Below are 24,122 nucleotides of genomic sequence, written 5' to 3' on the forward strand. Positions count from 1 at the left end.
TATTTTCATGATGCAGGTTGGGAACTAAGCGTAACAGACACGGCCTTGCCTGAGCTCTGCGTTTGTGGTTGAAAAGAGACTTCCCCTGGTGTATCCTCACTTCCTTCTTCCATGCGTCTCCCCCCAATATGCTCTAGTTGGTTGGGGGACCCCCTGGAGCAGATTGGGGGGGCATGTTGGAGTGCAAGGGGAAGCAGACATTCCACCGTGTGAGCAGAAATTGGCTCAGGTGTTGTTGGATATCACACATGGAGCTTAAATGCACTAGGGACTTTCTGCTACCCCAGAGTAATGCTGCTGCTTTGATTATGTTGAATTTAATTTATTCACATTTTGATCCTGATCTATTCCTTTGCTGTCTGCTACGTATTAATTCATGAAAGCTTTCTTAGTTAAGCAAACATGAATATTTTTTCATTATAGTCATTCTTAATTTATGAAAGGAATTGCTTTTTTATCTATTCAGAAGAAGTTTAACTGGAATGTTTGCTAGCTAGTTAATGTGGATATACATTTACGGAATGTATCTAATCAGCTGAGTATATTTATGTGTTGTTTTGCTGCATCTACATGTTGATTTGTTTTACTCTTTCCATGAGTTGCTTTGAGTATATTTATGGGAAAGCAGCAAATAAAGACACAAATATAATTAATAGCAAACAGGCACCTGATTCCTGCACTCCTTTGCTGAAATCAGAAGCTCTTGGCCACACGGAAGACCCTGCAGCAGATGTCTCCTATGCCAGCATTACTCGGGTTTTGATCAATGAGTGCAAGCTATAGTATGGGCTTTTCACATTACCCGATGGCATGGGAAAGAATCACATTGCAAATTGCTTTTTCCACCTTACAAACATGAGCAATGGGCCCTAAATTACCCCTAAAGATGTAACATGTGAAGTGGCCCTGTATTTACAGCTGATGCAGTAAAAGGATGAAGTTCATCTTAATCAGAAGTTCTACTTATTCCTGCTCCCACCTCCTACATGGGATCAAATTGGAGCAATTCTCAAAGAACAAATCTAATGTCTTCTTGTAAAAGATTTAGAAATGGTAGGAAAATCCAATATATCACTGTAACTTTGCAAACACAAAACGCAAACCCTCACAAAGATTAATGGGTGGTCAAAGTATATCAATCAATTTTTTATTGCAGTCCTAAGACTCACCAATAGATTCCAGTACATAAAAAGACATAAAACATACTTACTATTTTGACATCAGATAAAACTAAGCTTCTTTCAGACCTTTAACTAATACAAAGTGCTCTCTGATCCTGTCCGCCTTAGAATGAAACTTGGCAATTGCCAAAGATACACTGGGAAACCTATCCTCTAATAGGTACCTAACATAAAATTGTGCAGGTCTTCCTGGAAGGTTTGCAATTAAAGAAATTACCTTTTGTTGTCGGACCTGCTTGTATAGTCTGCAGGACAGTAGAATATGCTGCATAGATTCTACTTCCTGAATTGTACAGGGGCATAATCTAGCAGAGTAAGGAAATACCCGCAAATCTGCCTTGGAGCATTTTAGAAGGAAACACATTCAGTCTGGCCTTGGTAAAAAGTCTGCGGTAGTTGACCACTGTCAAGTTCCCGACATACTGTAAACTCACAGCTCTTGGTGAGCAGGATGAGTATGAACAGGTCTGCAGATCACCATAGGCAACGGCCCACAGTCTTTGCTTTAGTGATTTAAAGGCTATGTTGAAGCCCAAGTGTTCAAGAAGAAATGGGGACAGCCCAATTGAGGGAGCTTTTTGGGCGTTGCACTTGGACCAGAAACTAACATACTCATTCTGAGCTAGATGTTGTAGTACTCCTGTCCCCAATATGAAAACACTGACTTTAAGCCAGTATCTGAAGGCTGCCCACCAGGCCCAGGTCAGTAGAGGGCATTCCCAAGTTTCCAAGAAATGACTGAGGTAGGTACATCTGGGGATCTGGAGGACAGCCCTCAAGAATTTAGCCTGGAGATCATGCAACTCAGATGTTAATCCTCCACTCCAGATATTAGAGGCATATAGTAATTCGGCAGCTGTCCTGAATATTTTGATGGCAGGTGGAATATACTGGCCCCCTTTAGTAAAGTGGCTGATTGACTAACTTGTGCTTTCTGAGGGCTGCAGATCTATGGGTGATCCATGTCGTTATGTGATGGAATGTCAGCCCCAGGTATTGGATGCTTCTAATCTGATTGAGGGCGTGCTCATCTAGTGACCATTTGCAGTGGGATAGATTCTTTTCAAAAACCCAAATTTTAGATTTCCCAAAGGTAATTTTTAGGCCATTCTGTACACAATAAGGCATGAACCTCTTTAGTTGATAATTTAGACCTGGTCTGGAACATGAGAGAATGGCTGCGTTGTCAGCATACAATAATAATGGAGTCCTCCAGACCCCAAGTTTGGGCGGGTGGCCAAGTGGCTCTAGGTCATTTATAAATATGGTAAACAATGAGGGTGCCAGGATACATTTATAATTATCTAGTGGCAGCTAAAATAGCAATATGTACTTGTTGCTAGGCGCCAGTCAGTAGGCTGTCAGCCATCAGTTTCTGAGCCACATGATGAGAGATCAACTGAATTTAGATTTAGACCAAATCCATCTTTCTAGAGGAGGACTCATGTGACTCCCCTCTATCAACCCATGCCCATGAACCCTTGGAGGAGGGATTTCACATACAATAAACACTTACTATACAAAAATCCATATATACACAGTTTATACAGCATTGGATTCATAAATGTATAAAGTGTTCCTGAGAAAACATAGCAAAAAATATTACTTATTAAATTTATATAATGACCTTCATCCAAAGGTCACAGGTGGGCTCCAGTATCAGTAATTTAAGACTGTTTGCAACCTAAATGCTTCAAAAGGCAGACATTACTAAAGGAATGAAATCTAAATCAACTGTTACACCTTGCTTCCTCAAAATTACTTTCTAAGATTTTTTTGTACTGATAGCTTTGTAGATGTTACACAGTCATGTGTTTTGAAAAATTTAAGAGAAATTTGACTGGGAGCACAGCTCAGTGGAAAAGTGCCCTGTCTCGTATGTTAGTGGTCCCAGATCCAATCTCTGGCATCAACCAAGGGAACAGAGGTAGCAGATTTGGAAGACACACACACCTGGCACCTGGAGTTGCCAGTAGGAATAAGCCTATTTTGTACAAGGCTTCTTCATGTGAAACAATTCATTTCTGTATGCACTGAAAATAGATTCAATGGAGTCTAGCGCAGAATAATGAGTGTTCTTCCTAGGGGTGCATCCCAGTACTGTATGCGTTTTCAAGGTAACTGCTCACCAGGTACACTTCGAGAACTGAAGATTGTGGGGTAGAAATCTATCAGTAACCCAATGAAAATATTTATCGGTACCAGAGTACTGAAAGAAGGAGTGCCTTTGGGTGACCAGATTAAATTCAGGCCGAAGACGCAAGCCAGATTGGAACCAGTCATTTTGTTGAAAATGCTTTCCTGTGACACCTGGAAAGAGGCAACACATGCAGATCATTAAGCACAAAACACACAGAGGACCAAACTGCTAACTATTCAAAACTGGAGGCACAGCTGCCTCCACTTGAAAGATTTCATTCTACACTCTGCATCCCTGCCAAGAAGTCTGCCCAGCCTCTGAACTGGCTTGCAATAAAATAAGATAAACAATTGATGCAGCATTTGTTTACTAGCAGGTACAGTGGAACAGGTATACATAACTCTAACAGTTATCTGATTCCAACTCTGAACAGCAAAGTAGAGATGGAGTTAGGGGAGTTTGACCGGTTTGCCTGCCCATGAGGGCAAATGCAGGGAGCACCACAACAATGACAAACAATGGAAGGCGGGGCGGGGGGCACTGAATTTTGGGGTTGCCCGGGATGCTGCTGAAATTTGGAAACCCAAAGCACCACAGCCAGGATACGAACTCCGCAGATTAAGTCAAACCCATTTCCAGCCCTGCCCACCTGCCCCAGGCTAGTCCCAAGAAGGTTGGCTCATGGAGCCCAAAAGGTTCCTTAGCCCTAGACTATGGGGATAGAGAGCAGGGTTGGCCCATGTGAGCCAGGTCCATGGGTGTGTACAGCAGGCAGAATCCACATTCACAAGGGTGTAAGTTGCTGAAATGCCAAGGAGCTCTTTGGGTTCTCAAGAGAGAAGAGACATGTGGTGTTATGTGAGACACCAGGGGAAGGCTCTTTCAGAAGCATCAAGCTGCCTCATCCCTTCTCCTCCTTGGGGGCCAGGGATGGTGGCCAGAGCCAGGCCCTCAGCTTTCTCCTATCCCAGGGGTTCTCAAAGTGGGGGTCCATGGACCACGAGTGGCCTGCTAGCTTTATTCAGGTAGTCTGCAGTAGCGATCCCCATGGATGGGGGTCCCTGGGATAACTCAGTCAGTAAAGATTCTTAATCTCAGGGTCATGGACCGAGCAAGAGGACTAGATGACTTTCGTGGTAGCTTCCAACTCTACCATTCCATGCTTCTATGCTGGTTATACTTTTATGATGTCTGTTAAAAATTTAGTAAATTGTGGTGGTAGTGGATGTTTACTTTTCAGTGTGCCTGCCAATAAAATATATTCATTACAAGCCAGATGTGCTTGTACTGATCTCATTTGTAGCCATGCTCACCAAGGTAAGAATGAGATTTATTAGTAGGCTCTAGGACTTGTGGGATGGGAGTTGTCTTTGGAGCAAGAGACACTCCTAAGTAGGTGAAATCCTTTTCTGAACTGAGACAATGTCCAACGTTTCCATCATATATATCAGGAACATTCCGCCCCCCCACCACCTGAGTCCACTGCAGGGGACTTGCAGCTTTTCATTTCAAACAGCTGTGCAAGAGAGGCTCCCTCTCTCTCAAGCCTTCCCACATGAGTACCTTCACAGCGTCCCTTTTGCCTGCCTCAGACTTCCCCAAGAGCCCTGCTTAAGCAATAATGCCCACGGTGCTGGTGTGGTGGCGTCCATACCCATCCTTTGGCTTGAAATGTCTAACTTTATTGACCACCAATGTTGCTGCCACCAGCTGAACTGCACAAAGCTGCCTGATGTTTATGTCAACTGAAAATCTTCAGCTGCCCTCCCAGGATGTTCACACTACCTTGACCTTTCCAAATGTAAAGTGTTCCCTCAGACAGTGAAGATGAAAAAAACAAGGATCAGCAAAAACTGCAGATCTGAGCACCAAAATCAACTCAGGTCTGCACTTTACATAATAAGGGACACTCAAAAATAATTCTATGTTCTGTTATCCAATTACCAGAGGCATCACAGAGTACTTTTGCACACCTCATTAACACCTTGAGCGTTGAGAAGTGTGTTGAAACGGCATGTCTATTACTGGAACAAAAAGTCACTTAGATCCATAATGCTGAGGAGAGATATTTGTAGCTAAAATAATAGCAAATGAGGTGAGGATTTTCATAATAGCTTCTGGAGATTATATTAAGCAATGACAGATGAAGGTATCTGATGCATTCTGTAGTACTGTGTAAGCAGAAGTGGCTCTATTATAAGGGAAACTGAGGCAGAATTAAAGAATCACCTTGCTGCGTCACTGAGGCAACTTAGTCTAGTTTTATATATGTTTTATATATGTTGTGAGCCACCCAGAGTGGCTGGGGAAACCCAGCCAGATGGGCAAGGTATAAATAATAAAATTATTATTAGTAGTAACCCATCTGCAACATGGTCCAGGCACTTCTGCTTTTTAAAAAGGTGCAGCCTCTCTGGGCTCAACAAAAGCAGAGGCCATTACAGAATTAGGACTGGTGTTCAATGTGATGAAGGAGGCAGGTTTCAGTTATCATTACAGGCAACAGAGTGAGTGATGGATATTTTTGATCTATGGGGCACCAATACGTTTTCCGGAGCAGCTCTCACTTGGAATGAATGGTGGCTCTTTTCAGTGAGGCCTGAGCATTAGAGATTCCAGACGGACTGTGCTCCAGCTTATTAGCCTTCCCCCCAATAACAACAGAGAGACAAACCCCTCAGAGCAATGTTAATATTATATCACATGCAGCTGAATAAATGTGTATAGAAATGGTGTGCATGCTCTGGGCAACTGTGATGAACTGGAGCTTCACAGCCACGTGTATTTGCAGCAAAACTGTCCCTTGCTATGATCAACATGTGGATGTCATTCTTTTTTGAATGTGAAAAGACTTCCCACGCTGGAAAAAGTGGTCAGAGTGCAGCAGATGTAAAAGATAAGCACACATACTTCAATAGGTGCCACTGAAACTGGATGGTTGCAGGTCTCCAGACTGCTGTTATTTTGTTATTTGGCTAAATGTGGCTTTGAAGCTGGATTAAATACACATTATAGTAGTGGTCACAAGGAGGTTGCTGAAAATGATAGTCGCACAGTGAGTTAGTTCTCCATCCACCACTAGCAAGGGACTTGCTGTGCAGTTGGCCACTGTCAGGGGCGCCGACTTATAAAAAATATTGGGGGGGCCCACACCGGGGTCCTGCCCCGGGAAGTTTTCTAAATTTTAGATGAAAATTAGTGAGTTTTAAAGTTTTTTAAAAGTATTTTAGAGTCATATGATCAACATTAGAACCCCGAAAACTCGACTCTCTATAACTCCACACTCCGGGAAACTCGACAAGCCTGAAACACTTTTTGGCTTTGAAAAAAGAAGCAAAACAAAAACACGCACGGTATTTTCGTAAAAAGCTAATTTAATTTACAGTAACAATTATGCTTATAGACTATTACAGAGCAGTGAATATATAGCTCTGAAAAGACTGAAATGATATTTAAATAAATCCTAAACTATCATTAAAAGAATAAAACATAAAATATTGCTGTCGCACAGTAATAGCACTTTGATTAATAAGTGAAATAGCTAATTTAAGCTTACTTTGAATAAGGCTGAGGGTTCATTAAATAAATATAATATCTCAAAGTTAATGCTTTAATACAGTTAATAAAGTTAATACAGTATGCCTAATACTGTATGTAAATACTGTAATACTGTATGTAAATAACGGGCTTTAATTGGGTCTTACACCCTAAAAATATTTAAGTATTTGAAAATAACTAATACAGTACTATAGTAATATAGAAATACAGTACTAAACTAGTACTAATATTTCAAAACTGAAAATTTAACATTCTGTATGTATTTAATTCTCTATTTTATAAAGATTTTTAATATCTGACAGTGAGTTTGGAGTAGCCCAATGCAAAAATCCTGAGGATCCATGTGGATCCATGCTTTGTAACCACGTTTTTGCACCACTGTGACCCTAGGCAACAGTGGGTGCGTGATTTTTTTGGTGCAAGATGTAGCCATGGACATGCTATGTGATCTGATGGTGAATTTGGGGTGACCCAATGCAAAGATCCTGAGGATCCATGTGGATCCGTGCTTTGTAACCACATTTTTGCACCACTGTGACCCTAGGCAACAGTGGGTGCATGATTTTTTTGGTGCAAGATGTAGCCATGGACATGCTATGTGATCTGATGGTGAATTTGGAGTAGCCCAATGCAAAAATCCTGAGGATCCATGTGGATGCGTGCTTTGTAACCACGTTTTTGCACCACTGTGACCCTAGGCAACAGTGGGTGCGTGATTTTTTTGGTGCAAGATGTAGCCATGGACATGCTATGTGATCTGATGGTGAATTTGGGGTGACCCAATGCAAAGATCCTGAGGATCCATGTGGATCCGTGCTTTGTCACCACGTTTTAAATGGGGAGGGAAGGAAAAACACAGAAGGGACAAGAAGCACAAGAGGGGTGTGCGGAGAAGCAGCTGGCTAAGAATGCAGGGGAGGAGTTTAACGGGGTGGGGGGGAGGAAAGGAAGGCAAAAGTCCCCCCCCCCCAAGCCAGCCCTCTCTCTCTCTCTCCCACCTGCATCCCTAGAGCACGGAGAGGAGGAGGTGGTGGGCTGGAGCCTGCACGCAGTGTGACTAGGAAAGAATTAGAAGGAAGGACTCGATCCTTTCCTTAACCCTCTGCTTGCCAGGAGGGCAGGGGATTCCCTGCTCTTTGTTGAGTTTGAGCAAACGCAGCAACAGAAGCCGGTGGGCAGTAAGACCCTGAGGCAGAATGCAGGAAAGCAGCAGCTTCCGCCTTCCCTCCGCCCGACCGCCCGATCTGATTTTTGCCTGATTTTTGCTCCTGCGCTCCGGCGAGTCAGCTCCAGGGACCACACATTCGCTCAATAACACGCACAGACATTTACCCTTACTTTTTAGGAGAAAAAAATCTGTGTGTTATAGAGCGAAATTTACAGTAATAATTTTGTTACATTATTGGGGGGGGCGGAGCCCCCCCAAACGAATTTTTGAGGGGGCTCGGGCCCCCTCAGGCCCCATGGAGTCGGCGCCTATGGCCACTGTCCCATGGGAAGACAGCACACCCCTTTTGCCACCTGAAGCTTAGGTTTTAGGAGGAAATATCTTGCCACAGAGACACTCTTCCTTGTGGCATCCTTGCAGCAACTTTAACATGCATTCCAGATCTCAGTCCAGATCTTCTGAACGTACTTAACAGTAGAGAATAAGTAAAGGCAAGGCAAGGTACACCTGGCCATACTTTGCATTGTATAATTTAGGCTGAGGCATCCTTTGACAGACATTATAGTTTTGTTTTCACAGTGTAAAAAAGTAATATTTATGTTCACACGTTTAAGGATCTAGCCTACAAATCAAGGGAAAGCTTTAAGAAGTAAATAAGAGAGGCTTGTAAATGCTTCTTTTAAGCGGTTCAGTGGATTATTTGATTTTATTTGGATTTACATGGCACTATGGGTTATTTATGAAAGGGGTTTATACTAAAGTTATCATTGGGGTCATTAGTCTGCTCTGACTTTTATTATTACTGGAGACAGCAGCAGTTTGTAACTGCTGTTTTGGCAATGAATGTTTCACAGCCTCCTTGCAATTTTTAGAATTAAAACCAGTTGTTACACAACAGCTTCAGAATTAAACAGCAGCAATCATGAGGATTTAATTCCTACTCACCATATGGAGAAAGCATATAAGAAACTTCAGAACAGCATAATTTTGCTCAGGAAGTCCATGTACAATTTCTCTGCAGTTCATCACCCGTAAGCTACTTTCTACACCTGCAAGAACACAGAATTTATTATAACTAATGTTGATAAAGAGTCAAAGAGGTGCATTGCCAGAGAGGAACAGTATGTCTTTGTTTGATCCCAAATGATTTTATCTGTCAAGGCTTTTGTCTGGTACAGGCTAATAAAGGAGGACAAAATGCACTTGCAGTTCCAGTTTACACCCTCTAATGAAACTGCCTGGGAACCCTTTGTCCAAACCCAAATCTCTTCCATATCCAAATTCAATCTAAACAAGACTGCACCACTTCTCCATTAGCTAGTGGGAACCTGAGTTCTAATGTGATCTTACCAAAACACACACAAACACAAGCTGCAACCCAACACACCCCTCACCCTACTTCTCCACACAATGCAGAAGACTCAGAGGTTCACTTCATGCCAAGAAAGACAAATGACATTCTTTCCTCTAATCAGTTGGCAGATGCAGGGCACTTGGCACCAAGAAGGGATCAGCTTCTAATTTTGTACCACCCTTTGCAGACACTTTGAAACAGCAGGGATAGAGTTTGGTAATCTTTTGTAATATGGCGCCCTTTGTGAGGCCAAAATTTGGTGTCCCCAAATGTCTCTTCTCCATTTTGTGCCCCCTTGGTTTGGTGCCCTGTGCAGGAAAAGCATTTGCACTGCTCTAAATCCAGCACTGGGAAGAGCAAAATATTCTTGCTTCTCCTCAGTGTCTGCACAGTCCCGTGTGAAATGGTTGACTCCTTCCCTGTATCAAGTTCCACAACACTTGAGGGAGGATCAGGGCTGACTATAAAGCCCAACCAAAATATGTGAACCCCTGCAATGGGAACTTTGATTCCACTTGTAGGCCTGCAAAGTCTTGAAAATTCTAGGTGTCTGTAAAAGAAAAGCATGTGTCTAACTCTCATGGTTCATGCAGACAGATGTGAATACTGCATCGCATGTCAACTCTTCTACAGAAATCCATGGGACTTGCAAGTGCTCAGTTCTGGCAGTGTTTTTTGGACGGCAGAAATCACAGATAAATCAGAACCACATTATTTATTATTTATTATTATTATTATTATTATTATTATTACAGTGGCACCTTGGGTTACATACGCTTCAGGTTACATACGCTTCAGGTTACAGACTCCGCTAACCCAGAAATAGTGCTTCAGGTTAAGAACTTTGCTTCAGGATGAGAACAGAAATCGTGCTCCGGCGGCACGGCAGCAATGGGAGGCCCCATTAGCTAAAGTGATGCTTCAGGTTAAGAACAGTTTCAGGTTAAGTACGGACCTCCGGAACGAATTAAGTACTTAACCCGAGGTACCACTATATTATTATTATTATTATTATTATTATTATTATTATTATTATTATTATTATTTACTCACTAGTAATTCCATAGTAATTCCAATGATTTGATCATAGGGTTCAAAGGTCAGTAAAGGCTCTGGGAGTTCCCTGAGTAAAGTCTTAAGTATGACAGCAGGAATATGGATATCTCCATAATCATCGAAATTAACAGATTTTCCTATGTTAAAAAAAAAAGCCAAATTAGCAATATAGTTTTACAACCTGTTTACGGCCTGTAGGCAGACCAACACTGCATTATGAAGATGTCTGCAAACATAACATGAAGGCTGGCAACATTAACCCTGCACGGTGGGAATTTCTTGCAGAGGATCACAGCACCTGGAGACAGTCAGGTGTGACCAGAGGAAGAATGATCGCTGGGAGGAATGCAGAGAGAAGAAACCAGCTGCAATAAAACATGTCTCTCCTGTATTGGTCTCTATGGCCACAATAGGTGCTGTAACTCCCCAACCAATTGATTTCATCCCTTTCATGACATCAGGTAATTATTCAGTGTTCAAAACATTTCAAATGCCTACTGTTATTTCACAGGTTGTTGCTGCCTATCTTAATGTTAGGATGACATATTGCCCTTACTTCAACCAGTAGATTTGTCAGCTATAGCCTGGACCCACAGAACAGCTCTTCCCAATTTCCAAAGAGTCTTTCGATTTGTGTTTATGCAAAAGCAGCCCTCATGCACTTAAGAAACATAGAGGACCTTCAAATGGGTTTGTGATATGGAATGTAACTTTGCCATTCAAAGGCGGAGTAAGTCAAGATAGAGAACTGCCTTATAGTCAGACAACTGATTCATCCAGAACAGTACTGTCTACTCCAGGGCTAGCCAGCATCTTGTTGGGCTACAACTGCTATCATCCCTGATCATTGGCCATGCTCACTGTTGCAGTCAAACATTTCGAATTAGCTAGTCTGTGAAGTAAGGGATCCTCTTAAGTGACGATTCTAGGGACCGAGCCTGGGACTTCATGGATGCAAATCTTGTGCCCTAGCAAGAGGCTGCCTAAATCCAACTCAGTACACTCATTGTAATTCTTTTGAACTTGGCTAAAAGTTTCAGTTGATTAACTAGCATGGACCAATTTCAATGGGTAAGGCTAAAAATTAAGATCCTGCTAGTTTATCTATTAATTGTTTGTTATTATGGTTCTGGTAAAGGTAAAGGTAAAGGTACCCCTGCCCGTACGGGCCAGTCTTGCCAGACTCTGGGGTTGTGCGCCCATCTCACTCAAGAGGCCAGGGGCCAGCGCTGTCCGGAGACACTTCCGGGTCACGTGGCCAGCGTGACATCGCTGCTCTGGCGAGCCAGAGCCGCACACGGAAACGCCGTTTACCTTCCCGCTGGTAAGCGGTCCCTATTTATCTACTTGCACCCAGAGGTGCTTTCGAACTGCTAGGTTCGGTTAGCGTAATAGCGAATGGGAAAAATAATTAAGGGTAGCCTTTACTCATAACAATGAGCTATAATTTATCATTAATTTATCATTTACTATACAAACACAATCTCAAATTTCTTTCAATTTCCCCAAAGGAATCCATATCTGGTAATATGCACATCTATTTAAATGTCATCAATTAAAAGGCAGATGATTAATCAACTACTCACTGAAGACAGCCTTACACAACATGACATTTCAGGTTACAAATCAGCTTATCATTAACCAATAGAGTAATAAGGAATCCATGCTCACCAAAATAAACAATATTTTAAAAATCATTATTATCTTTTGATTATAGCAGATGAAAACTTACCCTGATTATAAAGTTTCTGAATCTCCTTAATACTTTGTATGCTAGCTGACCGTCTAAACAGTCCTTCTGCTTTGAGTCCTGTAAGGAGGTGGGGGTGGGGAAGCATTAATAGGATTCCTCGTAAAATTGCTGTTCACAAACATCTTTGTGCTGGTTCGGATCTCTAAGTCTCCAGTGCAAAGAGAAAGGGATGTCTGACTAAGTATGCTCACAAACACAGGAGCTGCACCCTGGTGGTGGTTCACGTGAGTACAGGAGTGTATTTTTCAGTTGCTCTGCTTAGGTACACACTGCTGTCAGGAAGGGTTAGGTTTATTTATTATGACCTGGTTTTTTGGATATGTACCCTCACAAGAAAGTTTGCAACATAATGACATAGCAACTATGCCCTAAAATTCTGAATCCTAACAGTTAAAATGATGTTAAAAGATGGCAGCAAGAGATAAAACATTTGTTAAAACACAGCATCATAAAATTACTCAACTGGATGAAAGAACTCTTTAAAGCTTTCCTAAAGGCCAAATATACAGTATCAAACCCATTTCCGGTGTGGCGGCGGCTGTGTTCTGCAAATGTGGGGTTGTCACGGAAAAGGCACCATCCCTGGTACTCACTAATATGACAGGTCTCAATGGTGGACTACAAAGCAACGTCTCAGATGCTAATATTAAGGCAGGGTCATAAGGGTGAAGATGGTCCTTCAGAGAGGCTGCCCCAAACTTTAGGGTATTCATAGGATAATGCCAGTACCTTAAAATGAACCTGCAAGTGGGTCAGATTTAGCCGGGGAATTGTTGAATCAGCATGCCATGCGATGCCCACCAAAGCCTTGCTTACCCGGGTTGTGCAACTGCAACTTCCAGGTTCCAGTGAGATCCACTGGCACCATCTCTGCGGGGCCGTGGGTGCCAAGAGACCCACAAAATTTTCAATGAGGGGGCCAGGCCTCCTCAATATTCCTCAGCTACGTGGGCTCCAGTGGGCCCTGTCCTGGCTGCACCAGGCTCCCTCTACTGTGAGGAGGGCAGCCGTAGCAGGCCCCTCTGGCCTTTCGGAGGGTGCCCCAGGGCTCCTCCCAGTGTGTGACATCATGTGCAGCGTGCGTGACTTTGTGCGCACCAGGCACCCACAATATTGGGTGGAACCCGGCGCTCCTGGCAAGATCACACAAGAGCCCCATGAGATCACACAGAGGCTTCCGTTTGATTGGGTGGGGCTGAAGTCTCGCCACAACCCAGAAGCTGTCATAGCTGTTTCTCCTCACTTCTGTGGTAGTGGCAGCAGTGGGCATGCCTGCGTAGGCACCCCTTTAATGTTGCAGTCTGATACAGCTGCCTCAGTCTGCTTCATGGATGGGATGGCCCTGACTGGGAGTTGTCTCCACGTACTTGGCTCACTGGGCTGTTCTAAATGGACATCTGAGTTGACCCATAAATACAAGAGCATTTCCATTGGTCCTTAAAAGATTGTGAACTGATTCTGATGAGCATGAGAAGATTCAGTTGCATGAAGAAGCCACTCACACAACCCATCTATTCATGTGAGCTGTGCAGCACTGGAACCATGAGCTCAGCAACATTGCAGCTCCACCATGCATCTTTTAAAAAGTAGAAGTTGGAAGTGATTTTGTCACCAACACACAGCTCGTGTTGTTGTTGTTGTTGTTGTTGTTGTTGTTGTTGTTGTTGTTGTACAAATGAGTTCTCTTTCAGATTTCCTTGCTCGGGTCCAAGCTTTCTTTCCCAACTATCTGGAAAATGTGGCCTTATTCTTTTTCCTGTCCCAAACGACAACTTTCATTCTCATTCTCCCAATTTTGTTGTGGGCAGAATAGTTTGCCCTTATCTTCTACAGCCTAGATAAGTTTCACTTGGGATAGATTTTCAAGCAGTCAGTCCTTCGGTTCACGAGAGTTTATTTAACAGTTAATGCTCTTGTCTGTTGAAGATCTCCTTGTGTAAAGTGCTGCATAATAAATGTTTCCTTTTAGCAGGCTGGGTTTTTGTTTTGTTTTTCCCGGTATGCTTTAGTTTAAAGTGACTTGCAGCAAGCCTTAATTGAAGACATTAATCTGAATTACAGACAGCAGCTGTGCTTGTCTGGAACGGTTGTTTGAGACTCACATCTTTCTTACTTTAGCAGTGCCATAGCACCAAACCTTTGCCGGGTAGCCTTCCTGCCAGTCTTGAGGACAGAGCAACATTTAACTACAGCATAGAAATATGAAATAATGGTCTGACCTATTATTCATATCAGAGATCGCATTAATCAGGCAGCCTGAGATGTGAGTGGATATCCCTTGGTCTTTTTGGAAGATAAATATACAAAATGGTTGATTGGTTATCTGAACACAAGTTTTTCCGGGTGTGGATTTTAGAGGTCTGTGTTCAAATTCCTGGCTAGAGATACAGAATAGCCTTGGGTAGTTCAGCCTTCTGCCTTAGCATTATACGTATTCCAACAAACCCAAGGTAGCTGAAACTATCAACATAACTGTATGGAACAACCTTACATTTACAGAGCAAAATATCCTCTTGAATATTCCAGCCCATGGAACCTTACAAAAGGACAATACGAGTGGACTCTCTGTGCAATTACCACAGCAAAAAGACTGATACTGATGAATTGGAAAAATAAAAATGCAGCTCCCTTCTATGACTGGATTGAAGACTTATACAAACTCACATTTGAACAACGTGCATATAAACACAGACTTGCCATGGACAAATTCAATGATATTTTGAATCCATTCTTACAAATATTGTAATAGCTTAAGATCTGGTGAGGCACAGTAACAACTTTGTAAAGTATACAGTTTTGGGTCCCCCCTTTATTTCTTCTTCTTCTTCTTCTTCTTCTTCTTCTTCTTCTTCTTCTTCTTCTTCTTCTTCTTCTTGTTTAGTCATGTCCTTCATGACCCCCTGGACCAGAGCACGCCCGGCACTCCTGTCTTCCACTGCCTCCCACAGTTTGGTCAAACTCAAGTTGGTAGCTTCAAGAACACTTGTCCGCACGGGTGGTATTTCTTTTTGTCTCATCATGTTTCGTGCACATATAATTATGTACTTTTTGAACTTTCAGTAAAGAAGTCTGGGAGAAAACAAAACAAAAAACCCTACAAACACACCCAAACATTGAAATCCTGTTGAGCTCAGTGTGATTTACTCTCAACTGCATGTTCTAGTTCCAGCTCTGGATACGGACAGAATACTGGCATAAGTTCTCACGCATTCAAAGATAATAAGGAATTTTCAAAATGTACATTTAAGAATGTAATTTCAAATGCTTACCTCCCCCCCCAATCCTTGACATAGGAAAGGAAAATAAATATTTACGTATATGCAATCCAAATCCTGCCTGCCCTAAGACTGGACATGGATGAGAGTGGATGAGGCTTGAATCTCCCCTCTAGCCAAAAGCTCACCGGAGATTGCCAATTTTCAAGTATGAATGTTGATATTTGCCACATTTTGGATACTCAAAGCATTGAGTGGAAAGGCAGCTTCCTACTACACCCTTGGCGGGGGGGGGGGAGGGTAACCGCTGAGCTGAGTGATGCCCTGGGATTTTACCTTGATAGCAAAGGGATGGAAGGATTCCGTGAGATTGGCAGAAGGTTGACTGAAACTGCTGATATGCTGGAGGCAGTGTTTTCAGAAGTATGAAAGGGTAGCAGAGAAAGAATGACAGTGTTGGCTCTGAGAAGGAAGGCTCAAGGAGGAGGCAAGCACCTTTCTAAATAACCAGCGGTGGTCAGTGGGTGTGGTAGTCCCTGCTCCTTTCTAAGACAAATGTTGTGGCTTGGATGCAAGGGCCAAGAGAAGAATGAAAGCAAGGGTGTGCTACTTAATAGCACATGAGCAGAAACTAACGACTTGGGAATGGCTCCTGTGTTTAATCAGCAATATGCACATGAAAAACACATATACAGTGGTACCTCGGGTTACAGACGCTTCAGGTTACAGATGCTTCAGGTTACAGACGTTTCAGGTTACAGACTCTGCTAACCCAGAAATAGTACCTTGGGTTAAGAACTTTGCTTCAGGATGAGAACAGAAATTGTGCTCTGGCGGCGTGGCAACAGCAGGAGGCCCCATTAGCTAAAGTGGTACTTCATGTTAAAAACAGTTTCAGGTTAAGAACAGACCTCCAGAACGAATTAAGTTCTTAACCCGAGGTACCACTGTACATATTTTACAATACTGCATTAACAGAGTAGTCAGGAACCATAGTCCTAAGTCCAACTGACAGGTATGTGTATGTAACTCTTTTATTTAAAAGCATATGCAAAGGGAAGGGAAGGGAGAGTTGGCTACAGGCATTTCTATTTTGGAAGCAGAGTTCCTCATTGATTCTGACGGGAAGTTCTACTTAATAATCAATGGAACAATTTAGCCCAGGATGTGAAGAGAGCTTCACTTGCCATTTCCTGACCTTATAAGCAAAAAGTCACTAGTGCATGGTGTGTGGGTAATTGTGTTGTATAAATATTCAGACCACTGTAAATATAGGGCCTTTATTCAAGGAAGCAGTGAAGCTAGATGCTTAGAACAGAATGCATTTTGGGTTCTTTCATTTCACCCACGTGGCTCTGTGGTTTGATCCACTCCATCCCTATAGCTGCTTTTCACCCAGGAAACTTACTGCTGGAATTCACTCCCCATCCCAGATATTTATCACAAAATCTTTTTTGTCTAAAGCCAAAGTAAATCCTTACCTTTCCTTTTTAGATAAGACACCGTCTGCTTCATTACTGGTGGGATTAATTCACCTTTGTTTTTAGCTTTGAGACTGTTGGAGGAAAGAAAAACAAATCTGAACAATTTTCTCACAGGGTTTCCATACCATTTTCTTACAGGGACAGCTCATATTTGAATCAACTGCGACATTGTGTCCTGTGTGAATAAGCCATCTCAAATAAATTACAAATGAATGAAAATTCAGAGCATTTCCAAGCACCATGCTGCTCAATGGAGTCTGTTCACACGCTCAGCCATGACTCAGCAAGCGATGAGTAATCAAACTATAACCCAGCTCATCTCTGAAATGTTCCTGATCCGTTCTGTAGTATCCAGATACCAGGAACATTTCTGTAGTTAACTAATCTTGTATTCCACAGGGGTCCATAAACGTCTTTCCAAGAAAGCAAATCTTTACTACCACCTTGCGGTAAAAAAGAATGAATAGGAAGTAAAGGGGTTTTTATCCAGTGTGGCGTATGAATTGTGGCAGTCCTAGATGAAGACAGAGGTAAGCCCCCTCATCAGTGATGGATTTCTGTGGCTGATCCAAACCTGCAAAACAGCATCTGTTTTCTGGTTCTTTACAATAAAAAGAAATTTGGTTCTGTATAAGGAAGGCAGGGGCAGATCTGCCTTGAAACTAATGAAGCTTAAGCTTCAGGCCCCCAGAAGTGACTATTCCACGTTGTTTACAAATTTTGGGTCTAGTAGACCCAGTTAGTTGCATGACTCAATTTGATAGGTTCCTCAGCAAATAAGTCCATGTGGAAAGGATGCTTTCAGGATCTGGCAATGTGGCATCAAAGCCATGAACCCAATCCAAACACAGTCTGAAATCCGGTTAGGCCAGACCAGTTCCAAAGTCAGCTGGGGTTGGTCCACACATAATTAACAAAATATACTAGTGTAAAAATGATTTTGCCTCACATACAAATGCATGGGATTGCTCATTCCTATAGATTGTATTCTACAGATTACTGAATGATTTCATTCAGTATGTAGTCATTTCACAATAATTAAGAACAGGCTTCCTTATCCTTCCTTTCTTTAACGTCTCAAAAATAAATCTGTTTCTGAGAAACCGTAGACCATGAATGTTCTGAGTTCTCTGTTGTAATGTAGGCACTCATGACTGAAGGAGTTTTAACCATTGTGAGGAAGAGAGACTGAGAAAGAGAACGAAGAAGCACATGGCGACTCATCCAGATTGAGTAAAAAGAAAGCTCCTTTTTTCCAACAACATGTGAAAGAAATTGTGTGGCTTACTATTGGAGGCTGACACCAAACTGCTGGGTTGGAAGAGGGGGTCTTGGTGGAGGGATCTTCACTGCAGTAGGTGGCTTATTCTTTTGTTTTGTCCGAAGATTTTCATCATGTCTAGTGGAGAAAAGTACACTTAATATTCAAGAATGATGTTGAAATCACTCATGTTTCTCAAGAAAAACTTACAAAGATGTATAACAAGTTCTAGAAGTTCAATCACATTGAAATCTTAATTTCAGACTGTAATCTCTTCACAGAATATTAAAACATAAAATATCAACAAAATGTACCACGTGCTATTCTCAGTTCCCCACTTGCTGGAGTACACTTCATCTTATCCGATAGCTGACATCACTTGGTATTCTTCTGTATTGCACCAATATGGAATACCTTAACATTGCTGTTTATCTTCAGGTAGGGTTTTTATTTTTTGTTTAAAGAACATATTTTAAGGAATATTTGTGAGACACACCTTAGATTAGGGCTGGCATATTTCAAAAGTGAAAATCCCTGGACACCAAAGTTGTTGAGCTTTTTTTGATTTTAATCTCAACAAAAAATGAAACTTCTGACATGGGTTCAGACACTGTCCAGACACTGTTTCTGATGGCCGAATCCGAATTACCGTATTTTTCGCTCTATAACACGCACCTGACCATAACACGCACATCGTTTTTAGAGGAGGAAAACAAGGGAAAAAACATTCTGAATGAAACAGTGGATGTATAATTTTTGTGCTTCATGCTGTGGCCACAGACATGTGATCTGATGGTGAATTTGGGGTGACCCAATGCAAAAATCCTGAGAATCCCTGTGGATCCATGCTTTGTAACCACGTTTTTGCACCATTGCAGCCCCAGGCAACAGTGGGTGTGTGATTTTTGGGGGGCAGGCTGTAGCCATGGACATGCTATGTGATCTGATGGGGAATTTGGGGTGACCTAATGCAAAGATCCTGAGGATCCATGTAGATCCATGCTTTTTAACCACGTTTTTGCACCATTGCAGCCCCAGGCAACAGTGGGTGTGTGATTTTTGGGGGGCAGGCTGTAGCCATGGACATGCTATGTGATCTGATGGTGAATTTGGGGTGACCTAATGCAAAAATCCTGAGAATCCCTGTGGATCCATGCTTTGTAACCACGTTTTTGCACCATTGCAGCCCCAGGCAACAGTGGGTGTGTGATTTTTGGGGGGCAGGCTGTAGCCATGGACATGCTATGTGATCTGATGGTGAATTTGGGCTGACCCAATGCAAAGATCCTGAGGATCCATGTGGATCCATGCTTTTTAACCACATTTTAAGTGGGGAGGGAAGGAAAAACACAGAAGGGACAAGGAGCAGGAGAGGGGTGTGCAGAGAAGCAGCTGGCTAAGAATGCAGGAGAGGGGTATAACGGGAGGGAGGAAAGGAAGGCAAAAGTTTTCCCTCACCTACCCACCCAAGCCAGCCACCTCTTGCGCGCTCTCTCTCTCCCTCTCTCCCTCCTGCATGTTTTCAGCAGCACCGGAGCACAGAGACGACACTCTGCTTTCCCCTCTGCTTGCCTGGAGGGGAGGGGCTTTCCCTGCTCTTTGTTCCGTTTGAGGAAACACAGCAAGGAAACAGAGGAGGGTGGGCAGTAAGACCCTGAGGCAGAATGCAGGAAAGCAGCCGCTTCCTCTTTTCAGGTTTCCCTTCTCCGAGATGCGCGATTTGATTTTTGCCTGATTTTATTTGCCTCCCCTCGCGCCATTTGGCTCCAGGGACCACACAATCGCTCAATAACACGCACAGACATTTCCCCTTCCTTTTTAGGAGAAAAAATCTGCGTGTTATAGAGGGGAAAATACGGTATGTCTGGGAAATTCTGTACGTATGGTAACCCTACCTTAGATGAGATTAACCACCTAAAGCATGCAAAAGTACAGCCATATTGGGTCTATATGGATTCAAGGCCTTCAGGTCTAAATAATGTTTTTGTTTTACAGTGGTACCTCGGGTTACATACTCTTCAGGTTACATACGCTTCAGGTTACAGACTCCGCTAACCCAGAAATAGTACCTCAGGTTAAGAACTTTGCTTCAGGATGAGAACAGAAATCGTGCTCCGGTGGTGCGAGACCCCATTAGCTAAAGTGGTGCTTCAGGTTACAAACAGTTTCAGGTTAAGTACGGACCTCAGGAACGAATTAAGTACTTAACCCGAGGTACCACTGTAGTTTGAAAGCTGCAGCACTAATGCTGGAATCTTGCTTCTCGCAATGACCTTGAGGAGGGATAGTGTTGTATTTTGCCTGTTTATTTTGACATCCATTGCCCTGAGCTCTTTTAAAGGGGGGAAGATCTATAAATATTCTGAGTCAATGAAAATAATAATAAAATAAAATAAGATGCCTTTAGCCCTTTTAAGATCATGAGAAAGAGAGCACCAGGAATGCAACAGCACAACAGTGTCCTGCTTCTCTGGTTGTATGGCAACTGCGTGTGTCCTGCCCTCCCTCTTTTCTGTCATTAAAGCTACACAAGAGTAAGATGAGAAAGAATTTAAGAAGAGCCCTGCTAGATCAGACAAAAGCCGCATCTCCTCCATCATCCTGTACTCAGGGTGACCCACCAGCTGCCCACAAGCAGGATATGAGCACAACAGCTGGTGCTCTTCAGGAACTGATATTCAGAAGCATATTGCCATTGATCCTGGAGGTAAGGATTAGAGGCCACTGATAGCCCCCATCCTTTAAAAGCCATCCTGGTTGTCCACCATAACCACATCTTGCAGGAGCAAATTCTTTTGTTTAACTAGGCTTAACTAGTCAGCTTGTGCATCTTGGTTCAGAGACTTCTAGTGCTGGATTAAACCCTGTGGAGGTCCCAAGGCAGACAAAATCTTGGGGCAGGGGGCTGCCAAATTATCTCCTGATATATTTTTGTAATTTTCTGTCAATATCAAATCAATATTCTTTGGGGTTTTTTGTCACAGGGCCCCTAAAATGCTGGTGCCTACTCTGGCAACCCGGCACTGGAGGCTTCTAACATCAATACATTCCAACTCTCCTCCAAATGCAGTACCATGGCAGCTGCAACTGCAATTCTTAGCACTCTTTGACTCTATTCCTCTGACTTTATGCCCTTCATACACCTCACACTATTGAACATCAAGAAGAGTGAACCTCTAGACCAGTGTTTCCCAACCTTTTTTGGGCAAAGGCACACTTGTTTCATGAAAAAAATCTCGAGGCACACCACCATTAGAAAATGTTTAAAAAATTAACTCTGTGCCTATATTGACTATATATAAAGTAACTCTCTTTAATAGGAATCAAATAAACACAAAGAAAGTATTTTATAATTACTTTATTATGAAATAGTAAGTAAACAGAAATATGAAAAATTATAAAATACTTTATTCAGTGCGCAACCTGGGCCTGTTTGGCTGAACACAAAGCTGATATTCTGGCTGGAATCGAAGAAAGACACACACGTAGCTCTTCGTCAACAGCTCTCAGTCTCTCTCTGTATTTAGTTTTTATAGCAATCATGCTTGAAAAGCTCAACTCACAGAGATATGTAGTGGAAAATGGGAGCAATGTCAAAATAGCTTTGTTTGCCAGAAGGGGGAACTCCTTGGCAGTTTCCAACCAAAAACTGTCCAAAGGTAGATCAGCAAATCTTAGCTTGAAACCACGATTTTGTCTCAGTTCAGTTAGTTCCTCCTGCTCCTGTAAAGTCATGTCCTTTCCACCAACTGATGCTGAGCTATAAGGGTCCCTAACCCAGTCAAGGCATTCAGTGGAGACTGAAGAGAAATAAAATGACAACTTCCCCTCGAGAGTTTTAAAATGTTTACCTATTATCTCACACAGTGCAGCAGTGTGAACACCTTGCCATTGCTTGGTGAGTGTGAACATTTCAAGATTGCCACTTTCCACGTGTTGATGCCAGAGTTGCACCTTTGAACGGAATCCATTTATTTTATCTGTACTTGTAAGCAGGTTTTCATTTCGGCCTTGCATTCGTGTGTTCAGTTCATTCAGATGATGAAATATATCTGCCAGGTATGCCAGCCTTGCACACCACTCATCACTTGCAAGCAGCTTTGCGTAATCTGACCTCTCATTTGTCAGAAACACTTTAAGTTCCTCCCGCAGCTCATACACACGAACCAAGACCTTGCCACGCGACAACCACCGGACCTCCATATGAAACAGCAAGGTTTTATGCTTCGCTCCCATCTCCTCACACAAAGCTGCAAATATGCGACTTTTCACGGGTCGTGACTTTACAAAGTTTACCATGCGCACAACATCATCCAACACATGAACTAGGTCTGCTGGTAAAGTCTTGGCTACGAGGGCCTCACGGTGCAAAAAACAATGCGTAACAATCACATCTGGATTTCTTTCCTTCACTCTGCTTACAAAGCCTTTGGTGTGTCCGACCATGGCTGCAGCTCCATCGGTGCAGACACTTGTGCAGTTTTCCCACTTAAGTCCTCCTTGTTCAAGGTATTCTGATGTGACCCGAAAAATTTCTTCTCCTGTTGCTTTTTCTGGCAATGCCTTGCAGAAAAAGAAGTTTTCTCTAATTGCATCACCATCAACAAAACGCACATTGGCCAAGAGTTGAGCATGTCCACTGATATCAGTAGACTCGTCAAGTTGTAATGCAAATTTCTCACTGCTATGGATCTTTTCCAAAACCACACTTTCAATGTCTGCAGACATGTCATTAATACGTCTGGAAATTGTGTTGTTTGAGAGAGGGACTTTGGCTATTTCCTTAGCTGCTTCAGGTCCGAGCATCTCCTCTACAATAGCTTTGTAGGCGGGAAGTATTAATGTCTCTGCCACAGTGTGCGACTTTTTTGACTTGGCTATAAGTTCAGCAACGTGATAGCTAGCTTTAAGACCTCTTTCATTTACCTTTGAGGTTTGTCTCATGAAAATTGCCTGTTTCTCCGTGTTTTCACGCAGGCGAACAAAATAGTCCGCATTCTTGTTTTGAAGCGAAGGGTGTTTCGTTTGGAGATGGCGTTTAAGTTTGCTTGGGACCATAGCACTGTTAGCTAGCTTTTCACCACACACCACACACAGTGGAGTTGGTTGGTTTGCATCTCCGGTGAAAGTAAATCCAAATGAAATATAGCTTTCGCTATATTGCCTTGTGCCAGAGGATTTGCTTGAGCTAACCATCTTTGCTTTCTTTTCATGCCCACTCATACTTGGACTCTCATCTGGCTCCAAATTTTGTTCAGAGTCCAGTTCTTTTCTTTTCAAAAACTTTTCCATCACTGCAGTATCCGGCCATCCAATTGCCACTGACCATCGGATACAGACCCCTTTTTTTTACAGCACAGCTCGCACAAATGTACACGGAACACCCTTTTCGAATTAAAACACACAGTCTCACGAGAGCAAGGAGCAGCGATTTTATATTTTACGAAAAGAAGTCGCTAGTCCTCATGGTGACAGGGTGGAAAATATTTAAAAGCAGAACCACCTTGAGGAAGGTGGAGCCATATCACATCCCGGCAGGAGGCCTAAATTGGTGGAACGCTCAGGCCCCGCCTATTCAAAGAGGACTATTAATTTGGAGAGCTGCTATCTTCCAAACTGTGAGACGATGAGGCAAAAGGGGAGCCCTGAATGGAACTTTGCATTTTTGTCTCAACGCCGGTCTCGCGCTGCCGCTTCCCGCGCTCTCAAGGACCCGGGAGGAGGAAGGCGTGAAGGGAATCCCGAAGGCGCGAAAACCTCGCGCATGCGCAGGCCTTCCGCCTGCGACAGCCCAGTAGGCCGGCCGAAGCGAGCGGTGATGGGATGTGGGAGGGAGCTCGCTCGCCGCCCCGTGTGTGCTCGCCGCCGCCGCCCCGCCTCTCGCCGCCCGACTCGCCCGCCTCCCTCCCACGGCACACCAGGCAACGTCTCACGGCACACTAGTGTGCCGCG

General features: G+C 43.0%; 2 protein-coding genes across 4 annotated transcripts in view; both read right to left on the bottom strand.

Annotated features, from left to right (window-relative positions):
* Positions 1 to 1,121: 1,121 nt before the first annotated feature.
* Positions 1,122 to 24,122, bottom strand: part of LOC310844624 (rho GTPase-activating protein 8-like) — a 44,915-nt gene continuing 21,914 nt past the window's right edge. For 2 of the 3 annotated variants that reach the window (XM_083738908.1, XM_083738907.1), the window contains exons 8-12: positions 18,198 to 18,308; positions 16,907 to 16,980; positions 12,190 to 12,267; positions 8,993 to 9,096; positions 1,122 to 3,491 (exon numbers count right to left, since the gene is read on the bottom strand). In XM_083738908.1, coding sequence (XP_083595034.1) covers positions 3,294 to 3,491; positions 8,993 to 9,096; positions 12,190 to 12,267; positions 16,907 to 16,980; positions 18,198 to 18,308 — 565 coding nt within the window. In that variant the 3' untranslated portion in view covers positions 1,122 to 3,293. Of the gene's footprint in view, positions 3,492 to 8,992; positions 9,097 to 10,450; positions 10,595 to 12,189; positions 12,268 to 16,906; positions 16,981 to 18,197; positions 18,309 to 24,122 lie in introns of all 3 variants that reach the window. The other variant, XM_083738909.1, reaches the window with a different exon arrangement.
* On the bottom strand, positions 21,514 to 23,472 carry LOC310844630 (zinc finger BED domain-containing protein 5-like). The gene is made up of 2 exons (XM_083738927.1): positions 22,467 to 23,472; positions 21,514 to 21,607 (listed from the first exon to the last, which is right to left on the bottom strand). Exons 1-2 carry the CDS (start codon positions 23,460 to 23,462, stop codon positions 21,578 to 21,580), a joined length of 1,026 nt encoding a protein of 341 aa, XP_083595053.1. The 5' UTR covers positions 23,463 to 23,472; the 3' UTR covers positions 21,514 to 21,577.

Source organism: Podarcis gaigeae (assembly GCF_964106915.1).
Source record: "Podarcis gaigeae genome assembly, chromosome: 5".
In the NCBI taxonomy this organism is placed as follows: Eukaryota; Metazoa; Chordata; class Lepidosauria; order Squamata; family Lacertidae; genus Podarcis; species Podarcis gaigeae.

What these genes read in the sequence shown, in the direction of transcription:
- LOC310844630 (XM_083738927.1), bottom strand. Translation starts at nt 23,462, where the DNA reads ATGGAAAAGTTTTTGAAAAGAAAAGAACTGGACTCTGAACAAAATTTG. An exon ending in TGGATGATGTTGTGCGCATG is followed by an intron (nt 21,608 to 22,466) that starts GTAAACTTTGTA and finishes CTTTGTGTTCAG; the next exon opens with CCAAACAGGCCCAGGTTGCG.